The sequence below is a fragment of the Molossus molossus genome, unplaced genomic scaffold (genome assembly GCF_014108415.1).
Source record: "Molossus molossus isolate mMolMol1 unplaced genomic scaffold, mMolMol1.p scaffold_m16_p_17, whole genome shotgun sequence".
Classification (NCBI taxonomy): domain Eukaryota; kingdom Metazoa; phylum Chordata; class Mammalia; order Chiroptera; family Molossidae; genus Molossus; species Molossus molossus.
In genome coordinates this window covers 26,455,991-26,472,641 of record NW_023425352.1, presented here as the reverse complement: position 1 = coordinate 26,472,641, position 16,651 = coordinate 26,455,991, and the positions used below count along the sequence as shown (strand labels likewise).

The window sequence follows — 16,651 nt, the reverse complement described above, 5'->3', positions numbered from 1 at the left end:
GTCCATAATTGCCAACTCATAATCCCCAAATTGTTCTGTGCGCCGCTGTGGGAGGCGAAGCTTCTACCCTCGGTGGGTCTTTGTTAGTGTGGCTCTCACACCAGAACCAGGCAGGGCAAACGGGCTCTGCCTGAACAGGGGTCCCCTCCCAAGACTCAGCAAGCAGGCTGGAGCATAGTTTCTCAAAGTGTGACCCACACAAAGAGGGGTTTGGTAATAATGCAGATTTGCGGGCCTTTCACACCTACTCACTCAGATGCTCAGACGTGCCCTGGAATCTGCATTTTAATAAACTCCCCCAGCTGGCTTTCATGCACACTAATTTGAGTTCTGGTGATTTAGAGGTGGGTGCATGGGTCTGGGGTCAGGGACCTAGGTTCGAGTCTCAGCTCTCATCCTTATTGTCTGAGACCTTAGCAAGCTACCTGATACTAGACCACAAGGTCTAGGCATTCCCTTTAAAAGTTTTCAAGAGTTTCAGGTCATGATGCACATGAGTGGATTAAAGAGGTTAGAAATTCCCCTGACAAGGGAGCCTGTCTGACCCAGCACCTTCCCAAACCGGCTAACCAGCTTCTGTCCCTCATTAATGCCAGAAACATCTCACAGACTTAGTATCTCACAACACAAACCTCGTGGGATTCCTTTCTGGGAAAAGAGAAGCCCGCAGGGTGAGCGACAGCATCTGAAGGCGGCGGTCCTGGCAGGAGGGAGGCCCTGGCCAGAGGGGCGGCCACGGGCGCCCCGCCCCTCGTGCTCAGGGGCCTCGGCTGGTTCAATTCCCCAGATCTGCTGCCTGGAGTGGACGCAGCACAATAGGGAGGTCACCTTCCTGCTTCGGGTAATTTCCCTTGGAGGCGAGACATCCATTTTTAACAGCTCTTCAGCTCTTCGTTTCAGCAGAGAATGCCCTCCCGCCTCTGCGGGGGCTGGGACCGGGATGGGAAGGAGGCTTTGTTCTTCTGACCAGTGCTGACAGTTTAATTAAACCCAGCTCGAGACGGGGTCGGCAGGGTCAGGCATTCTTCAGCAGGGCTGCTGCGGACAGCACAGCCACGGCCTCCAGCCACCAGGGCCCTGTTAATGAGTTATCCCGGTCCTTCCAGGAGGGATATAAATAAGGGGAAATAAATGCCCTGGGCTGCCCTTAATCACCCACCCCCACCCCTTCCTGGCCCAGCACAGACACAAAAGCTTGATCTTGTCGGGACACATATTGGTTTCAAGGCTAAAAAGGAGCCCAGCAAGAAGAGAGATGGAAAGGCAGCGGGAGAGCCCCCTCCCCAGACCTGGCAGGACAGGAGGGGGGGCTGCCACCCACTGTGCTCCGCACCCAGATTCAGGTGAAGACTGGGTTTTACTGCTGTAAGAGAAGCTGTCAGGTTCAAACTAATCTAACCCCTGTGAGCATCCATGACACACCATCTCCACAACCTCAGGTGATGCGGCTGACCCCACCCACATCCAGGTAATGGGCCACCAGGGTATAATCGCCCCCCAGGGAAGCCAGGTCCAGCTAATAAAGCGTCTGCCCCCTCAGCCGACTCCAGCCTGCGGGTCAGGCAGAGGATGGCAGACAGCTCTCGGAGAGTACTCCTCAAAGGGCTCTCAAACCAGTGCCCACCAGCCTCTGTCACACAGCTGTCACCCAATAGTTCTCAGGACTCAAAACAGTGCCTGGCCCACAGGAGGCTCTCAGTAACTGGTGGACGAGCGGGTGAGCAGGTGGTGGGTAGGCGAACAGAAGGTGGGGGGTTGAGTGTGGTTAGGGGAGAGGGGGTGGGAGAGTAAGTGAGAAGTGGGGGAAGAGTTGGATCTATGGGTAGGTTTATACGTGAGTTGGTAGATGGAAAAGGGAAGGGTAAATGGGTGAGAGGCTGGATGGGTAAATGGGTGGAAGAGTGGGTGGGGTTGTCAGATGGGAGGAGGGGTGGGAGGACACGGAGGAGGGAGGGACAGATGGACTGATCGGTGGCTGGTAGATGGGTAAGTGGGAGTACAGATGAGCGGGAGTCTGGGTGGGTGGTGCGTAGACGACAGGGACGGAGATGGGGATGGGGATGGGTAGGTAGATGGGTAGACAAGTAGGTAGTGGGTTCAGGGGGTGGGTGGATGCTATGGAAGAATGAGCTTTAGCCTCAGACAGACCAGAGTTTACGTTTGGCTCAGCGCCTCGGGCAGATTCCCTTTGTCAGCCCCCGAGCCAGTGAGCGGTTGTCCGGATCCGGATCCGCACTCCGGCTGCTCCCCTCCCCGCGTGCCGGCAGCAGGCCCCTCACAGGCACACCCAAGCCTCTCATGAATGAACCCCAAAAACCTGTTGGGGAGGTCCCTGCAAAGAGAGGGAATGGTTCTAAGAGAAGCGAGGCTGCATCACCCCAGGGAGGTGGGCAGACGCTCAGAGGGAGAGAGTGGGGTCACCGTGGGCCCCTCTTTGCGGCGGGTTTGCAGCCCTCTGAAGCGATTCCCACGTGGATTCACCTAACCTTTCTGAGCATCTACTATGTTCACAGCCCACGGGAGAGCAGGTTACACCTCTCTTGAACCCCAAAGCCCATAAGGTAGGTGTTAACTTTATCTGATAAAAGAGCAAACAGGACCCAATGGGGTTCAAGGAAGCGTTCCAACACCATCCACTGGGACTCAAACTACAGAGGGTTTTCACTGCCTGTAAAAACTGGGAGGTCTCCTGCCATAAAAACAACACATGCTTCTCCTAGAACATCTGGGAAACGGAAAAGAAAGTCACCCAGTGACAACCCCTGTTGGCATTTACGGTCATGCTTTGTGCATTCTTTAGAGTAATTCATCTTGCGGTCAAACTGTCAACACAGTTTTGCATCCTGGCTTTTGATATCACAAACATTTGTCTGCATTACTTCATGTCTTTCATACAGGGCATTTTTGATGACAATATAAAGACATCATCAGGTAGACATAGCCTAATTTACTTAACCATTTCCCCAAGGTTAGACATTCAGATTATTTCTATATTCTTTGTCATATTAAATATTTCAATATAGAAATACTCTATATTTCAATATTCTAAATAATGCTGCAAGGAACATGTGTGTGCCCATGTTTTATTATTTCCCAGGATGGATTCCCAAACATGAGATTTCTAAGTCAAGGTTTAAGCCCATTTTCAGGCTCTTTAAGGTCTTTTGAAGGCCTGGTGTTTAATTCCAACCCTATCACCAAACTGCTCTGTGGTCCAAGGCAAATCACCCCCTGGGCCACAGGACCCGTATGAGGGACACTAACCCAACAGCAGGGCATATTAGTGAAGAACAACCAGTTCCAGGATTTTAACTCCTGACAGCTCCACAGACAAAAGCAACTGAAATGTGGACCTCCCCACCTGCCATACTTTGTGACCACACCTTCCCTGCCTGCGCATCTGGTCTCTCAAGCTCGGCTTCATGCTGATTTAGCATGAGGCCTCTGCAGGAATGTCCAGGATTTGCTGCAGATGGGAAGGATTAGTAATGGATCTCTCAAAACAGAGAAGGTCAACAGGTGACAGGCCAGCAAGGCTAGACACCGTCTTCCCTCTTACCCTGACTCGTAAGGGCAGGGTGAGCTCTAAACTATAGCTGCAGGTGATCCCAGAAGCCCCTGCATAGCTCATTAGCCCCGGCATGATCTCCTGACCTGAGATGAGCCAGATTCTTCCCCCGAGAAATCTTGAGTCGGGCCTGAGACATTGTGGGGATCTGATCTCTGAGGTCAAAGTAGGGGTGAGTCGGTCCTGTGGCCAACCAAAGGCATGGCGGGACTGAAACGTTGCCCATAAGCCCAGGACACTGGTTTGCAGAGAGGAGTGGAACAATAACGTAGACATTTAGAAAGAACTAGAAACATCCCTCACACTCACTCCCAGTCCCAGCTGTACCTCACCTTCTGTCCTGGGGAGCAGTGAACCTGCTGGTTGTGCCCTCACAGTAACACCCCACCCCACCCTTCCTGTCACCAGCCTTGGGGGATTCTGCCTCTGGAACAAGAGTGCCTGAGTGCTCCCCAGCCAGACCAACTAGGAGAGTTAACAGATGCTTTCAAATGCCTGATGCCAGGTCAATAAAATGGGGGTGCAAGAGGGGGGACAAAGATGATAAAGGCAGATAGCTAGATAGATAAAGAAGACGGATAGATGATGATGATGATAGATAGATAGATGATAGATAGATAGATAGATAGATAGATAGATAGATAGATAGATAGCATATACTGTACAGGGAAATATTACTCACGAGACAGAAGGAAATCTTGCTATTTGTGACAACCTGGATGAACCTTAAGGGCATATGCTCAGTGAGATAACCAGACAGAGAAAGCCAAACCTGCACAGTGTCACTTACATATGGAGTCTTCAGGGCTGGGGGTGGGGAAACAGGAAGAGATTGATCAAAGGGTACAAACTTTCAGCTACAGGAAAATAAGCTCTGAAGATCTGATGTATAACAGGGTGACCATAGTTGATAACACTGTCCTGTATAACTGAAGTCTGCTAAGAGAGCACTTAACTGTTCTCAAAAGAAAAAAAAGAGAGAAGCACTTGAGGCCATGGATGTGTTAATTAACTAGATGGGAGGATTCTTTCACAATGTGGACATGTATCAAATCACCACAAAGTACGCTTTAAATAGCTTACAACTTTATTTGTCCATTATAACTCAATAAAGCTAAAATGTTTAAATACGTTTTCAATAAAATAAGTGCAGAAGGTCAAAGCAGGGACCCAGAGTTTGGCAACCGCCCAGCACACACACGCTCTGAAGCCCGGGTGGTGGCTGAGGGGCAGGAACCCACGGGGGCACATAATGCCCAAGAGCAAGGCAGCAGCTCGAAAGGCTAAGAGGGCTCAGGGGGAGAAAGAGCAAGTGCAGAAGGAGATCAAGAGAAGAGACGTCCAGCTGAGTCCTGCAGAGAGAAGAGCTGTGGTAACCCCGCGACAGTCCCGAGGGAAGGACAGGGGCACAGGGGCTGCTGGGGCCGAGGGAGCGCAAGGCCAGCCGCCTGCAGTGACCAGTGACAGCACGGCCCTCGTGGGCCAGCGCGTGGGCCAGGGGTTGGAGATGTCAGGGTGGGTACATCTGCTGGGAAGGGCCTTGTGCCTTCAGCAGTCAAGCAAAGGAAAGAAAAGCGCCCACTGCGTGTGCCTGGAGCACAGCTCCAGTCTAAGGGTGGCCAAGGCCAGCAGAAGGGGTCATCACTGAGGGTCACTGTAGAGAGGCCTCCCGGCCAGGTGAAGGGAGAAACAGAAAGTGACCGGAGAGACCCTCTGAGCATACTAAAAAACTAGTTCCATCTTAAAGACAGAAACTTGAAACAGGATCCAGTGACACATTCTGGAGCTGCCTGGAGACCACCAGGCTTCTCCCGAGGTGTGGAAATCACGACAGGCAGGAATCACTGGCCCCGCAGCATGCAGGTAGCCCCAGGTGCCACCTCCCACCCAGCCCTACCCTCAGTGTCGTCACAATTGCTTCTTCCTCCGCTGGGTGCTTCCGACAAGCGGCAGGACGACCCAGCCACCAGCAGCCCCTCAGCGCTCACGGTGCTGTTTCAGGCTTCTAAGGACCACCACTCAGGGCCCTCAACAACCTCCCAGCTCAAAATTCAAAAACCTGATGATGACCCTTCAAAAACCTAACAGAGTTTAAGGTTGTTCTAGGTACTTATAGAAAGCAAAGCTAGGAAAAAGCATAAATTATCAGAAAGCAGATTCAGGTCTCAAATTTAAGAAAATGGTTCTAACATGCAGACATTCTCAATAATAGAATTGATTGCCCTAGGGGGTGGTGAACTCCCCATCACTAGAGGTAGGCAAGCAAAGACTAAAGGACCCTTTGCTAAGGGGCTGAATGAAATGTACGGTAAATAATTACAGACAAATTTGGCAAATCATAAAGCAGCAAAATTAGCTGCCACCCTTGAAACTTGAAAAAAGTACATTTACAGCAAATAAAAGTATGACGTTACATGCAGTTAATAAGCTCATGGACCTTATTACTCCAAGCTGAAAATAGAAATAGGCCCAAGAAGGGCTTAGCTGAATGTATAAAAGTTTGACCCAAGGCAGATTACCAAAGGCACTGAGAGATGCGTAGGCATGGTCCTCCCTGCAGAGTCGGGCCCACCCCCAGAACCCCGCACTGGTAGAGGCAGCACAAGGAGCTGGGTGGACTTCAGCTTCTGTCAGGTGCTTGCAAGGAGAAATGCCCCACACTGCACCTTCCTACAGAAAAGGCCTGACCTTTGATCCTCTGAGCAGTTCCTCCCCGGTGAGGAACATGGGGGTCACGGGAAAGTGCAGACCCTGCTGACGGAACACTTCCCCTCCCCCAGGGTGAGGGATAAGGGCAGAGAGAGCTTTCTGGCCGCAGAGCGTAACTCACAGCCTGGACAGAGCCTGGTTATTCTGGAACAGCAGTTCCGGTAGCAGATGTAGCTGGTTCCGGTTCAGTCGTCTGCAGAAGAGAAGAGAGCGAGCGTTGGACATTGCCCAGGAAACCCAGGAAATCCAAAGGACTTTCAGAAAGCACTGGATTCAGAGTCAGGGAGCCAGGGTTCACATCCTAACGGGGTCACCGTGTAACCCCAGGGAAATCACCTTCTTTGGGCTTCAATTTCTTCATCTATAAAGTGAGAATTCCGCCATCCACCACTTGGGAAAGATAAGAGCATAATATTTGTAAAAGCCCCTCCCCAAGGACCTGCCATGGAGGGGGCAGTCAATAAACAAAGCAAGTCTCCCTCCATTATTTCCTCCCATCACTTACATCTGCAAGACCCTTTGTGATTTATAAGGCACTGATTCAAACGCTATCTCAGTTTGTGAGTCAGATATCTGACTACACTTGAAATGTGAGATATATTCTAATGAGGTAGGACTGGCCAGGTGGTTTTTCTGTGTGTCTGTTCAAGAATGTTTATGAGTTTGAGCCAAACTGATGACATACACTGGGGAGCAAAATCTCAGATGCCCCCTGGCCACGTGGTTTTGACTCTTTATTGCTTTTATCCACATTTGGCTCAGCGGCAATTTGCCTTGGATTGTTTGCTTTAGGTCTTTTTTCAAAACAAAAAGAGCTTCTTTGATTTTTTTTAAAATTATTTTTGAAAATGCATGCTTAATTTTTTGAAAGCCTCAAATAATAGAAGAAAAAGTATCCGGCCACCTGCATTTTTCTGATGCAACAATTTGTGGGTGTCTTTCCATGCCAAACAATAAAGAAGAACCCCTTTATTTACAGTTCCTCTCGTGGTGGACATGCAGGAGTGGGAAGTGTGGTCCTGGAAAGTGGTCTGACGAGAGGACATAACGCAGAAAGAACCTGGACTTGGCCTAGGAAAGCAGCTAAGTTTACCCAGACTTATCTTGGCAACTGATTCTCTTTTTTTTTTGCTAATGTTTTTCATTGCAGTTAACATACAATATGATATTAGATTCAGGTGTGCAACACTGTGATTACGCATTTCTATAATTTACAAAGTGATCACCCAAATAAGTCTAGAACCCACCTGACACCATAGGTAGCTATTACAATATTATTGACTATATTCCCTGTTCTATACTTTATATATCCATGACTAATTTTCTGACGCTGGAGTGTAGGACTCCAGCCCATCGGGTGACACCTATAAACTGTGGAAACTTGGTATCACACTGTGGTCCATGGACCACTGCAGGAGCATCACCTAAGAGTTGGTACGAGCCTCGATATCCCAGGCTCTGTCTCAGACCTGTTGAATCATTTCAACAAGATCCCCAGGTGATCTGTGTGCTCAGCAAGGTTGGAGAAGCACTGGGTAAAATGCAGCCCCTGCCCTCCGCCCCCTCGGTCTGTGCCAGTCTGTTTCACGCAACCTCTCCTTTAACAGTTCTAGATGATGATCAACCAGGAAGGAGGAAGAAATGTACTTCTATGTGGCTGGCACTTTACCTCCTAGGAGGTCACCCTTCATCTGCCGTGTGAGAAAGATATCACTTCCCTGCTCGGTACAGACAATCGGACCAGCTGGAGAAGTGTTATCTAAAGGACCAGTTCCTAGGGAAACGCATCGCCGACTTAGAAGAAAAAAAAAAGGTACCACCAATAGAGTCCTTAAAGCAACAGGAGTAGACCTCAGATCACTCCGAATTCCTTCACCTTGTCCAATAAATTAATCCCGTGTTTACACTGCCTGGTAATCATTGGTTTTTGTTTTGTCCCCACCCCCACCCCTACCCCAAGGCATTCTCATTTTTCCAACTTCAATTTCTGAAAAACACTTAAAAGGAAAAGGGATCCAATAGCTGGTTAAAGTGAAAAAATTCAAAGGACACCGAAGGAGCGGCCCAGCACGGCCAGGGGCCTGCGGGAAGCTAAGCATAGTCCCGCTGCAGCAGGGGCTACCAGTCCTTAGCAGCCCTCAGTAGGTGCCAGGCACCAGAACAAATGTTTTGTAGGCATCACCCCACCGTCAGAGGGAAGGCAGAATAAAAGGTGGGTGTCTTTCTCTGAGTAGACAAGGCCTTCCATTCACGCCTCCTCCTTGCAGTACCCCTCAAAGAAAGCTTCGCCGCCACCATCGGCCACACAGCTTGGTCTTAAATGTTCAGGATACCGCCCTGGCCAGTTTGGCTCAGCAGTTAGAGCGTGGGACCGAGGACCCAGAGTAGTGGGTTGGATTCCGGTCAAGGGCATGTACCTCAGTTGCAGTTCGGTCCCCAGCCCTGGTCAGGGTCGTGCAGGAGGCAGCCAGTCGATGTGTCTCTCTCACATAGGTGTTTCTCTCTTTCTCCCTCCCTCCCTCTCTCTGTAAATAAATAAAATAAATGTTCAGGATATGTTTTGTAGACTCTGCTGCGTGGCCTCTGACAGCAAAAGAAATTAGGGTGTCCAGAGGTGAGTGACTACCCAAGTCACCAGCGAGTGACAGAGGTGGGGTTCTGAAGCCTGCCTTTCCCCAGCTCCCCATCCTGTCCGCCTCCATGTGACATACCTACCCCCACTCGGCCAGCTAAGGGTGACAGAGGGCGGCACCTGCTGCCCACATCAGACCACCTGCACCCGTGGGGCACCCAGCCTTACACCCGTGGGGTGCCCCTCCTCAAGCCCATGGGGCACCCACCCTCACGCCCGTGGGGCGCCCCTCCTCACACCCGTGGGGTGCCCCTCTTCACGGCACAGAGCCACATGCTCTCAAGTTGGTAACTACTTACAAGACCAGTCCTGTCTGTTCCCAAACCTGTTTAGCCAGAGGTACTTTAATTATAATTCTATAGTTTAATTCACTGTTACATAAACAAACAAAATGCCAGTGTGAAAAGAGAGAGTTGTCTCTCTGAAAACTAAGCTGGATGCTCTGCAGAGTCAATAGAAGGAAAGCTGCTAATTAAAGGGCTGCCGGGTTACGTAAGAGACTGTGGGGCAGGGGGTCATTAAGGAAACTCAGAATCCTCCACCCCCAGTGCTACCACGGGCCCTTTAAAAATCTCACTCCACCTTAAAGACACCAAAACCAAAAATCATAAGCAAGGTATGTGTGTGTGGTTTAGGTGAGGAAAACAATACAGAACTCTAATCAGCATCTCATGATAAACAGAAGGGTCCTGCCAAGAAGAAAAAGGGGGGTCAATAAACGCTCATTTATATATTTTAACTTCAAAAGAAATATTTAGAGTATGTATGGTGTTTATGAATCCCCATTTCACGCAACTTTTATCATTAACTGAGTCACCACTGGTCTCCGACAGGCCATCCGCGGTGAGCACGGGACACCCCGAGGGACATGGCAGTCACAAAGAAAGGAACTGGAAAGCAGAAGGGACAAAGTCTGCAGTGATGTTGTGACTCAAAAAGTAGGTCCCTGCCCAGCCTTGGTGGCAGAAGCAGGAGTGATGTGGGCCACCGGGTCATGTCTAAACCCCACACCCACCTCCTGCCCTCCTCCAGGGCATGGCAGTGCCCGCGCTGAAGCTGGGCCGGGTCAGGTCCAAATCAGCCCCTCATAACCAGGTCATGAATACAGTACATTTTGTTCTGAGCCTTTCAAAGAAAACAAGTACAGGACTAAACATCTGTTCAGCTGGGGCTCCTTATCACTCCATTTTAGGCTGGATGAGGAAAGTCAAAGAAAGATGGCCTTGACTTTCCTCCAGGCTGCAGGAAGGGGGTGAGATAACACACCTCCCCCTTTTATTAAATACCTTGTTGACATTGATATGAAAGAGAAAAGTGAGGTATTAGGACATAACCATTAAGAGCTCAGGCTTTGGAGGCTTCAGGGTCCCAGTTCTAATCCCCTGTCCTACACGTAATCCCTTAATCAGGCCAGTGACTAACTTCTGTGCACCTGTTTCTCATCTATAAGACACCACTGGCCCAGTGTTGTTTCAAGGATTAAATGAGATATTGGGGGACAGGGGACAAAGAGCTTATCTTGGTGCCTGGCAATCAATAGTAGCTATAATTATAAACTCACTTTAAGAAAATCCATTTTAAAAAAGCACAAAGAATAAAATTAAAGTTACCTGTTGCCCTGGCTGGTTTGGCTCAGCGGTTAGAGCGTCAGCCTGCGGACCAAAGGGTCACGGGTTCGATTCTCAATCAAAAGCACATACCTCGGGCCCTGGCCGGTTTGGCTCAGCGGTTAGAGCGTCGGCCTGCGGTCCTGAGAGACCCGGGTTCGGTTCCCGCTAAGGGCGCGTACCTCGGTTGCAGTTTGTCCCCGGCCCTGGTTGGTTGTGCGGGTGGCAGCCACTCAATGTGTCCCTTTCACGTCCATGTTTCTCTCTCTCTCTCTGTTCCTCTCTCTCTCTCCCACTCTACCTGAACAAAAAAATGGAAAAATGTCCTCAGGTGAGGATAAAAAAAAAAAAAAAAAGCACATACCTCGGTTGCAGGTTTGATTCCCAGCCTCAGTTGGGGTCATGCAGGAGGCAGCCAATCAATGTGTCTCTCTCACATCGATGTTTTTCTCTCTCTCTCTCTCTCTCTCTCTCTCTCTCCCCCCACCTCCCTCTCCTTGGGTGAGGATTAACAAAATAAATAAATAAAGTTACTCACTCAATGTTGTGAGTTAGTATCTAACTGTTTTCCTCCTGTATCCTGTACACATAGAAGTTGATTTTATTTACACAAATGTCATTCCCATGCCTTAATTGTTCTTCCCAAGTGTGATTTTATGGTTCATGTCTCCACCAGAATGGCTGTTCCCAATTTTTTATTGTATTTCAATAATGTGCAATGAATATCCCAATATATACATTTTTTTAGCCATTTCTCCAATTGTTCCTGGTTTAAAAGGCATGAACTTTAGAATTCTTTACAGCTATAGCCAAACTGCTTTGCAGAAAAATGAGATTGGGCCCTGTCCGGGTAGCTCAGTTGGTTAGAGCATTGTCCTGATGTGCCAAGGTTGCGGGTTCAATCCCTGGTCAGGGCACATACAAGTGTCAACCAATGAATACATAAATAATGGACCAACAAATCTATGTCTCTCTCTTTTGCTCTCACTCTCAAATCAATAAATAAAAATTTTTAAAAAAAGAAAGAAAAATGGCCCAGCCAATGTGGTTCAGTGGATTGGGTCTTGTCGTCACATGGACTGAGAGGTCCAATTTGATTCCTGGTCAGGGTACATGCCTGGGTTGTGGGTTTGATCCCTAGTAGGGGTCATGCAGGAGGCAGCCAATGATGTTTCTACCTCTCTGTCCCTTCCTCTCTCTCTAAAAAACAAGCAATAATAACATAAAAAAAAAAAATGGAATCGGTGACCACACTGAATGTGAGTGCCCATTGCCCACCTCACCCACACCACATGCCTTTTTTTTTAATCCTCACCCAAGGATATTTTTCCATTTGCCTTTAGATAAAGTGGGAGGGAGGGGGAGAGAAAGAAAGAGAAACATCAGCGTGAGAGAGACACATCAATTGGTTGCTTCCTGCACGACCAACCAGGGCCGGGACGGAACCACAACGGAGGTACGTGCCCTTGACCGGAATCGAACCTGAGACCCATTAGTCCGCGGGCCGACACTCCAACCACTGAGCCAAATCAGCCAGGGTGCCTTTTTGTATTGTTATTATTGCCTATCTGAAATACAAAAATTAATCAAGACACTTTTGCAAACTCAAAAGCCCTGTAAGGAACAAACCATGCAAATCAGAGATGTCTCCACCTTCCAGTTTCTGTGCTTTGGTCCCGAGCATTTAAAACACGGCTCCTCGGGTGGCCCCTAGGGTTTCCCTGATGGTCCCCTCCACACATCAATGCTTCCTTAAGGCCACACAGATCAGTGAATGATGGTTATGCCTGGGGTATGAGATCACAGGAAGAAATCTCACTTCCTTGGTACTGTGTGGATTTTTGCTATAATAAATTTTCAGGGAGAAAAATAGCTGCATTTAGAATGTAGGGTGAGGACAGACTTCAGCTTTCTCTCTGCTGACGATGCTGTGATCCATTCCACGGCTGCAGCTGCCTCTGGCTCCTGTCAGCAGGCAGTCCTGTCCCTAAGCACCGTCCCCTTTGCCGCCAGCCCCCCACCCTCCTGAGCCTGCACCCACAGATACTTACAGCCGCTCCAGTTCCTTCATGTCGTCAAACGCCCCCCGTTCCACCACTCCAATCTGGTTCTCCATCAGCTGCCTGGGAAGCAACGAGACAAAGACAAGGACTCCTGGAAACGGCTGGCACAAGGCAGTGAACCCGGAGCCGCGCCCAAGACACATGCAGACCTCAGTCCTGCCTGAGCCACAAAATTTCCTAACAACTTTGCAAATTCCTCAGCACACTCAGCCCTGACCACAAGATGCGCTTCCAGCCCCAGCCCCGTGCTGATCCCTCTAAAGCCACCTGCATGGCAGAGGTCACAGGACACCAGAGCACCAGGTCGTTGCTCCAAAGGCAAACTCAGAATCCGGACCCAGGCAGCAGGCAGCAGGGGCTAGCTCTGGGTGCTGGCGCGTGTGCCCTCCTTTGGCCCAGAGGGTGAGTTTCCAAGGGGCGGAGCAGACAGAATGGGCCAGTAATGGGGGGAGGGGAGCCTGTGCCAACTAGGCAAAGCCCACACATGCAGCACGACACTGCAGTTGGCAGACGACACCCTCTCCGCCTGCACCCCCATTCCGCCTGACCCATCTGCTGCCACAGCTGAACCACCTGGCTCCGAGGGCTCTGCACCTTCTCATTGCCAATGCGCCCTGAAACCCAGAGCGTCCAGCTGGTGGGCAGCAGTTTCCGCCAATAGATCGCCTGTTGCATGGTAATTTTTGAGATTGTCGAACATGTTTTTCTTCCTGCACTCTCCCTTCTCCACTCCCAAGCAGGTGGCTTATGTGCTCCTGCAAGGACCTCAGGTGGTTTGAGACAGGGCAGGGGACAGAAGCTGCCACCACACACTTCTTTTTCTCCACTTTGCTTCCAAAAGCCCACGCTCCTGAGGAGCTCCCACTGTGGAGCTGGGTGGGAGGGGGCAACGCACCAGGAGGAGGGAGGCTTCCTCGGGCTCAGTAGAGATTCCTGGAGTCTGGGATGGGGTCAGAGATCAGTGGGCTCTGGAGCAGCAGAGACCCCTGCCCAGGGTTGACAGCTTTGACCCCAGAGAAATCAGCCACAAGGTCCCCAGCTTCCCCAAAGACCCTCAGAGATGCAAAGCCATTAGTTCTGAAAGAAGTGAGGCCCTGGGACCCTTGCACTACTCTGGGAGTGGGGGGAGGGACCCTATGACTGTCTAGTGGTAAATGCGTCAGGATGTGTGCAAGACAGGCTCCTTTGCATAGAGATTGGCAGAGAAGGAGAGACAAGGGGTCAACACCCTCCCGTCACGCCTCACCCCTACCCAGCGTGACAAAGGAGGTGCTGCTGACTACCTCCAATATCTGCCACTGTCAGGCAACCCAGGGAAGTCACCTCTGCCCTCAGCTACTCCCACCCACCTGTCCTCTCCAGTCAGGGATGGCCCCTTGCTCAAGAGTCTTCTGGACCACAGGTTCAAGAACTATGGAGACTGTTACAGACTGTCCCCCCAAATATTAATGCACTGAAGCCCCAACCCCAATGGGACTGTGTGGTGGCAGTATTTGGAGACAGGGCCTTAGGGAGGTAATTAAGGTTAAGCGAGGTCATAAGGATGGGGCCCTCATCTGATAGGACTGGTGTCCTCATGAGAAGACATCAGAGGTCCTGCACAGAGAAGAAAGGCCAAATGAGGACACAGAAGAAGGTGGCCAGGAAGAGAGGCCCCACCACAAACCAACGCTGATGGCACCTTGATCTTGAACTTCTGCCCTCCGGGACTGTGAGAAAATGAATGTCTGTTGTCTAGATCACCCCACTGGTAGTATGTTGTCACAGCAGCCTGAGCAAACTGAGACAGAGACCTTGAGATTCCTCGTGGTCACTTGGTCTTCCCTCGCCCCAGGAGACAACCAGGGACAAGAGAGCCCCATCTGCCCAGCCCAGGCCCTGCCAGGCAGCCACCATTGGTGCCTACGCCATGCCCAATTCCCAGCCATGCTGGAGGCAGGATTCACCATCACTCCCACCCCACCCCTCAGGGCACCCCGAGTCTGACTGCACACGGAGGAGCCCAGCCTGCCTACCACCTACAACCCTACAAGCCCCGGCCAGGGTTCTGCCAGGACCCACGAGGCGGTTGCCGAGGGTGGGGCAGGAGGGAGGCTGTAGGCAGGAGCAGCACCGCATACTCACAGCACCCGCAGCTGCTTGAGCCCTGCAAAGTCGTTCTTATGGATCCGGGTGATGTTGTTGCCATTGAGTTCCCTGGTGGAGGAAAGGAGAGAAGGAAATGGTGAGAGGTGTCAGGAGGACCCCCAGGCCAGGGGCTCAGCTCCAGGCTCCCTCTCTCTCTACCTAGCTCAAGCCTGTCATCTGACCAGCAGGGCTGGGTGCTTCCCAGCCCAGCCCGGGAGCCTCGAGTCTGTGTGGAGGCCCAAGAAGCCAGGGCCTGTTTGCAGCAGACGTTCAACCAGCAGAAACGCACAGGGCTCACTGCTGGGGGTTCTGCTAAACCCAATACGTGACTTTGGCCCTGAATGAGCTCAGTCTAGTTGGAGAGATGAGACATTCACAGCAAAGAATTCGAAAACTAGCCAAGTAGAAGCTATTTAGCTGGAATCCTTGCTGAGCCTGTTACCTCATCTATGAAATGGGATAATAACTGTGTCTACCTCCTAGGATTGGCACGAGGCATAAGCAAGTAAAGAGCATGGCCTGCAGTTGGAAAGGGCCCCTGCGGACACCGTTGTTACCATCCGTGGCACGTGGCACCAGCTCCTGCCAGCTGCCCATATTCTGAACAGGAAAGAGCAGAGTGGGTCATGCCATCCATGGGAACTGAGGACGGGAGACTCAAGCTGAGACCTACAGGACAAGGCAGATCTGCTCAGCAGGAGCATGGGAGCAGACATTCCAGGGAAGGAGAACCCCAAAGAATCTGTGGGCTGGGGGAAGAGCCAGGCTGAGGGTCAGGAGCCTGGAGAAGCAGGGTTGGGGGAAGATGGGTCCTGATCACAGAGGGTCTGAGAAAGCAAGCGAGAAGACACAGGGAGCTAGTGGGGTCTCTGGGCAGGAGCCTGCCATGAGGTCATTCCTGCAGCAAGGGGAGGGGAGGAGGCAGGGGGAGGACTGGAGGGCCAGGCCTGCCGCGGCAGTGGCTCCTACCTTCACACCAGCCAGCCTCTGGCCCTTCGTCTCTTCTAAGCCCATGTGTTCCTCCCCGGCCCTCCCCAGTCATGCTCTGGGCACCTTGGACCTAGAACCCACCTGGGAGACCGCCTGGTCCCACCTCCCCAGCCAGCCTCCTAGGGAAGCTCACTGAGCCCCTGCCAAGCTGGTCCCCTTCACAGGGAGCTAGCACAGGTCCCCCAGGAGTCAGGCACTCCACTCCCCAGAAAGTTCTTCCATGAGCCACACACAGCAGAATCTCACTTGGGCCTCACTCCAAACCTAGCTATCACCTCCGCGTCTAACCTGTCTGTGCAGCTCCAAGTTCACAGCCACTACGCTTCCTCCTTCCTCACCACTGTCATGCTCACCACGTGCTTGGCAACAACCGGTCCCCACACCATGTTCACTGCAGCCCGGTCTCACCACTCACCAACTTCAGTCAACCCAGGCCCAAGCTACTTTGAAGAACAGCAAGTTCTCTTTCCTAAAAGTATTTCGATGGACGATGTTCTAGAATTGCACCCAAGAACCTGTTGTTTCCACACACTCCAGACGACGAGAGAGGACTGGCGCAGAGAAGGCAGGTGCCTCCCCAAGTCACCAGCTGGTCAATAACAGAGCAAGGATCTGAGCCGCGGACATCTGATCCCAGAGCCCAGGCCTCTACCAGGCCAGGCTGCCTCCCCAGTTGACAAGCCAGTAATTCATTCAGCTCATTACTCTCTCTGTCCTTCCCTCGCACCCGGCTCTTGATCTTTGGGAGCAGCTGTGAGAGACTCTTTTCAATGTAAAGGTCCTTTTTTTTTTTTTTTTTTTTTTGAACTAAACAATTCTTCCCTGAAACAGCCACCCGTGAGCTCACGTGTGCTGCACCCCAATCTGCTCCGTCCGCAACGTGACTGGGCTTCTTACTAAAACACTCATCCCCAAACCCAAAACCACAAGGAACTTTTGGTTGTTTGAATGTTTC

General features: G+C 51.1%; 1 protein-coding gene across 1 annotated transcript in view; it reads right to left on the bottom strand.

Moving 5' to 3' along the window:
- The window catches only part of SLIT1 (slit guidance ligand 1), a 160,323-nt gene that overhangs the window by 122,948 nt on the left and 20,724 nt on the right, over positions 1-16,651 (bottom strand). The window contains exons 2-4 of the mRNA XM_036264940.1: positions 14,704-14,775; positions 12,568-12,639; positions 6,399-6,470 (exon numbers count right to left, since the gene is read on the bottom strand). Of these exons, the coding sequence (XP_036120833.1) occupies positions 6,399-6,470; positions 12,568-12,639; positions 14,704-14,775 (216 nt within the window). The remainder of the gene's footprint in view (positions 1-6,398; positions 6,471-12,567; positions 12,640-14,703; positions 14,776-16,651) is intronic.